General features: G+C 38.3%; 1 protein-coding gene across 1 annotated transcript; it reads left to right on the top strand.

Moving 5' to 3' along the window:
- Positions 1-3,710: 3,710 nt before the first annotated feature.
- On the top strand, positions 3,711-5,722 carry LOC6054528 (peroxisomal membrane protein PEX16). Its single transcript, XM_001870393.2, has 3 exons — positions 3,711-3,889; positions 3,953-4,376; positions 4,807-5,722. Exons 2-3 carry the CDS (start codon positions 3,994-3,996, stop codon positions 5,471-5,473), a joined length of 1,050 nt encoding a protein of 349 aa, XP_001870428.2. The 5' UTR covers positions 3,711-3,889; positions 3,953-3,993; the 3' UTR covers positions 5,474-5,722.
- The last annotated feature ends 278 nt before the right edge of the window (positions 5,723-6,000 follow it).

Raw genomic sequence — 6,000 nt, forward strand, 5'->3', positions numbered from 1 at the left:
TTAAAAAACTGAATTGAACATTGAACATTAAAAACATAAAGACCAAATAACGGAATTTCAACCAAACAGAAAAAAATAGTAAAAGCTTATGATTTTAAAGCTTTTTAGTTATGCAAGATATGTGTGGAAATCATTCACACGCCAACCCACCTCTGCAAAAGAATATTTTTTCTTGATCTAGTTTATGAATTTATAAATTTGAGTTTGCATTTAACTTTTTCCATGCTTTACTTTTTTTATAATAAATTTGCGCATTAGAAAGTACTTTTGTGATTCTTTATATCGCTCTCAGCAGAGCCGTACCTAGGGGTTGACGCAGTTGGCGTCCACCAAGGGCGCCGAATTGGATGATTGAATAAAATTGTCATGTTAGTAAAAAATCCCAAGCAGATATTTAAGGTGAAGCCGTTGATCATTTTCGAAGAAAATTGATCATCACTCTAAAATGCTCTTGAATTCAATTTAACGAATTTCTGCACCAAAAGGAATCAGCATGTGCCGGTTGTTGCCTTCTTGAAACCACTGAAGGAATTTTTGATCTAAATCAATTGTGCTTCAAAATTTATATAATTTTGTGGCACAGTCATTGACGTCCTAGTTGGCAATCATTGATTAATGACGATTTCCACAATGGATTAATCGTAACCAAAAGAAATCAGCATGTGTATGGCCCTATTCTAAACAACTTGTAGAAGGAATTTTGCTAAAATATTGAAAGCGACGCAAATTTATATCTTTAAACACAAAATCCTGACAATGATGGAAGTCTTCACGTTAAAACAGAGAAAGCATTGAAGATTACAACCAAGGTTACAACTGAAATATCAAATAAGTTGATAATTTGGATTTCAATTTTAAAAAAATGTTTTATGCAAAATCTTTAGAACGACAAAACCAATTGCTTGATTATCTGTAACGCAATGTTTGAAAAATATATATATATATATATATATATATATATATATATATATATATATATATATATATATATATATATATATATATATATATATATATATATATATATATATATATATATATATATATATATATATATATATATATATATATACAGCAGTTCCATATGAAAGAAAAAAAAAAATCGGGCTCAAAAGGGGTTCCTTGGCCTTAGACCCGTATTTTTTTGTTTGGCCATTAGGGTGGCCTACGCCGTGTTAGGGTGGTCCGAAAAATGGCCATTTTTGTCGATTTTCACAAAAACCACTTTTTTCAAAAAATCATAACTTCGCTCCATTTCAACCGATTTTAGCTGTCTAGGGCGCAAATGAAAGATGATAAGTTGGACTTTCAAGAAAAAATAATGTGGAGTTTCAAAAATCTAGCCTAACATTTGAAAAAGTCTTATGAAAACATCAAATGCCGTTTTGACGGTGTCTGGACCAAAGAGCCTATATCTGAAAATATTTTTAACGGATTCCTCGAACAATTTTACATAATATATCAAAATTGGGTGAGGTTCATTAACAGGATTCAGAGATATGATTTTTGAAAATAAAATCCGGGTTTTCGACGCGCCGCGCGCAAAACGAAATTGACGAAATCGGCAAAAATCAACTTTTTCACTAAAACTGCGATAACTAGAAAATTTCAGCGATGACCTATAGATGTTAGGGTACCAAAATTTTCGTAATTGAAATACGCAACTTTTGGTACCCTAACATTTATAGGTCATCGCTGAAATTTTCGAGTTATCGCAGTTTTAGTGAAAAAAGTTGATTTTTTGCCGATTTCGTCAATCTCCCGTTTTCGCGCGCGACGCGTCGAAAAGCCCGGATTTTATTTTCAAAAAATCATATCTCTGAATCCTGTTAATGAACCTCGCCCAATTTTTGATATGTTATGTAAAATTGTCCGAGGAATCCGTTAAAAATATTTTCAGATATAGGCTCTTTGGTCCAGACACCGTCAAAACGGCATTTGATGTTTTCATTAGACTTTTTCAAATGTTAGGCTAGATTTTTGAAAATCCACATTATTTTTTCTTGGAAGTCCAACTTATCATCTTTCATTTGCACCCTACACAGCTAAAATCGGTTGGAATGGAGCGAAGTTATGATTTTTTGAAAAAAAGTGGTTTTTGTGAAAATCGACGAAAATGGCCATTTTTCGGACCACCCTAACACGACGTAGGCCACCCTAATGGCCAAACAAAAAAATACGGGTCTAATTATTTTGGCCAAGGAACCCCAGAAAAATTTTGAGCCAAATCGAAGCACTTTTATTTTTTTCTTTAACTTTCATATGGAACTGCTGTATATATATATATATATATATATATATATATATATATATATATATATATATATATATATATATCAAAAGTGGAGCTCTCAGAAACAAAATTAAATTTTTACCGCAGCAGAATTAAATTCAAGCTAAACCTTCTTCAAGTATTAAAATTTACCTAACAATATATTTTTTTAATGCAATCTCAGTCTGCTCTCAGAATACTCGAATTTTCGAAAATTGATTTGTGAATCTATGAGTCTATGAAATATTATTATTTTTAACACTATTGTCAAACGAGTGGGGTGACTTTTTAGTTTGACACCACTTTTAGAGTTCGTCACTTTTTAGTTTGACTTTAACCAACCAACGGGGTATAAACTAAAAACGTTACTTAATCCACCTTTATGTGGTTGGTGGCATAAAATGAATACACTACACAGCCCCAAGAAAGTGTATAAATAACACTTATTTTATTAAAATATCTGAGATCCGGCCTCAAAAAATGTGTATGAAAAACACTGAAGTACTTATAACTATTGATAGGATTGTCAGATCTTCAATATTTTGGGCTCGTTAAAAAGGTCTTTTGATTACCTATCCAACGATGGGTCGCATGATAGATCCGGATAACTTTTTCATCAAAATATTTGAGATCCGGCCTCAAAAAAGTGTATAAATAACATTTAAGTGCTCATAACTTTTGATGGGGATGATCAGATCTTCAATCTTTTCAACGCGTTGGAAAGGTCTTTTTAAAGGTTTTCTTACAAAAACCACCCTTTTTACAATCTTCCGAAGTTTAGCTAAAATCGTTTTTTTAGCATAACTTCTGAAGTACTTTTTTAAACTTCATAATATTACCTAGAGTCTTGTGGGACCCCAAGACGGATCGAATGAGACCAAAACGGTCCAAATCGGTTAAGCCAGTCCGGAGATAATCGTGTGCATATTTTTCGGTGCACGGACTCACATCCAGACACACGCACAGACATTTGTTCAGAATTTGATTCTGAGTCGATAGGTATACGTTAAGGTGGGTCTACGAGGTCGAATAAAGTAGTTCATTTTTCGAGTGATTTTATAGCCTTTCCTCATTGAGGTGAGGAAGGCAAAAAGTGTCAAACGAAAAAGTGTCCAACCACCCGGGGTTGAGTATATATGTATCTATTAGGCAGCAATAGAGACTTGCTTTAAAATTATTGACTTCCTAAGATTAGGTGAAATAAATTATGAAAAAAATATGACTTCTTTACAAATTTTCTTTCAATGTTTTTGACCCCTCTTTTTATAACGATTTTTTTATTTAAAAAAAAAGAAACACATATAAAAAATTTGGTAGAATAGAGAAGAATATTCATTAAAACTGTATCTAACGTTAAAAAGATACGTAAAGTACTTCAAATTAACGCGTGTTCCCGCTATGCGTCTGCCTGGCAGGGGATAGGAAACCGTACGACTGACAGAATCGCTTCATTCAAGAACAACTTCACGTTCTCCAGTGTCGTATACCGTTAGTTCCCTCTGTCATTCAAGGAAAAGATCGTCCCCGCATGTAAATACATAACATTAAACCATTTTCACCTTTGCTCTCTGCCGCGAACAACATCATCAGTGCGACTTCAGGGCAGTCTTCATCGAGGTAGGCAAAATATTCATCTTTTTTTTTTCTTCGCAAGTTAACATCCGTACTGCAATCTTCCAGACGGCTTCGCAGAACCACTTGTCCCCGGTACTGGCCCAGCGATGGCCACGCTCGAACTGCGCAATTTGTACGAAAAGTACGTCAAATGGGTGTCCGGCAATCCGTCCGCCCTGGGCGACGTGGAGATGACTGTGAAGTGGCTGTCCTACTTTATCGCCGGTAAAATCAACAAATCTTCCGCCGTGTCGGAGCTGGTGTATTCGTTGTCCAATCTGTTGGTGTTCTTCAACGATCGGATCATCGAGCGGGCCAATCTGGGGGCCGTGGCGGCGGTAGCCGGGACCGATTCCTCGCAGCTGGCCAAATACATCAAGACGGCCCTGACGACGCTCGAGTACTGCGAGGTGTTTATCGAGCTCTCGGCCAAGAAGGTGTGGGGAGCCCGGGGAAGGTGGTTCTTCATCGTGGTGGTGCAGACGATCAAGTAAGTTTGTTATAAGAAGATTGAAGTTGCAACAAGTTCTACGAAACCCTCGGAAAGGCTTCATGTCGCGTGCCGAAATGGGTGTAGATAAAAATGGAAAGTAGCGCTTCGGTGAACACCTGAAACACGAAGAACCAAACTGGCATCAGTGGCTTAGCAGATTATGGAGATATACCAGATATACTCACACTCACGATAAGAAGTCAGCTGGGAAGCGAGGGATTGCTGAGCTGAGCTCATCATAATGTAAAAGTTGACTCCTACTCGATAGTCAGAATCCTCAGTTGATAGCAAAAATAAGATACAAAAATAAAATAAAATAATCTAAAGTATTGCATCATTGATGGGAGAAAAGATATTTTTTAATGTTAATTGTTCAAAATTCATATGATAAATAAATTGAACGAACCTCACCTCCTTCCCATTCCAGATGCATCGGGCGCCTCATCCTAACGCTTTGCTGTCGGGGCAACAAAATCGTCAAAAACCCTCCCATCCCGGCGCTGGACCGCCGCAACCTGGCCGAGTCCTTGCCAGAAGCTAACGGTGCAGAGACGGCTGCTGCCGCTGCCGGTACATTCCATGACCACAACCAGACCGTTCTGCTGAAGCGCTCCGGACGGGTAATGCGCAAGGTGGACGGAGCCCCTCCGGTCGTAGCCCGCTCGTGGAAACCGCTGCGGCACGAAGTTACGGCGGTCTACCCGGCCCAGTACGAGGGTCGGTTCATCCGGTCCGCCGAGTTGATGTACATCCTGAAGCCGATGGTGCACCTGGAGTGCGTCCGGCGGTACGGCATGGACAGCTGGAAGTCGTACCTGGTGGCGTTGGCCATCGACGTCGCCAGTTTGCGGCTGTACTACAAGAAGCGGGAAGATTTGTCCCGCGACCAGAAGCAGGAACTGTCCCGGCGGTGCGTTTCGATGCTGCTGTACCTGATGCGGTCGCCGTTCTATGATCGGTACAGCAAGCAGAAGATCGCCGGACTGTTGACCGCGATCGGGAACAATGTGCCACTGGTGGGAACCGTTAGTAATTTGATTTTGTCGTACATTCCGCACTGGCAGGAGACGTACTTTTACATGTGGTCGTCCTAGGGAGGGGAGGACACGTGCATTCAATTGTAAATGTATTATTTTAGCTATGACTTTGAAGGATGGAGGTGGGCTGTGGAGTTTGTTATCGTGGATGGAAAGTTTTTTTTTATTTTTATTCAAAGGTCGATGCTTGTTCGATATATTATTTAAATTGTCATTTTAGGCATTATTTTAGACGAGGAGGGAATTTGGTAACGAAAACAATAAAGCGTAATATATTATACTTATAAAAACTACTGGTTATTTACATAAAATTTTAAATTTTTTTTTTTGCAAATGAAGTGTAAAAATTGTAAAAGAAAACGCAATTCAACTATTTTAGAAATCATTCTTCCCTAGTTAAAAAAACTCAACCAAGCGAGTGCGATTATCATAAGCTCGACTATCCGAAGATTTCTATGTAGTCCAAAGGCTTGAATGGAGAGACCACCCATACCTCTTTCTACTTCAAGGGACCTTCCACCTTAGGGTTCGAACTGACGACCTTTGAATTGTGAGTCCAACCGCCGCCAGCTATTAACCCGAGC

The sequence above is a fragment of the Culex quinquefasciatus genome, chromosome 1, assembly GCF_015732765.1.
Source record: "Culex quinquefasciatus strain JHB chromosome 1, VPISU_Cqui_1.0_pri_paternal, whole genome shotgun sequence".
Taxonomy (NCBI): domain Eukaryota; kingdom Metazoa; phylum Arthropoda; class Insecta; order Diptera; family Culicidae; genus Culex; species Culex quinquefasciatus.

What these genes read in the sequence shown, in the direction of transcription:
- LOC6054528 (XM_001870393.2), top strand. Translation starts at nt 3,994, where the DNA reads ATGGCCACGCTCGAACTGCGCAATTTGTACGAAAAGTACGTCAAATGG. An exon ending in GTGGTGGTGCAGACGATCAA is followed by an intron (nt 4,377 to 4,806) that starts GTAAGTTTGTTA and finishes TTCCCATTCCAG; the next exon opens with ATGCATCGGGCGCCTCATCC.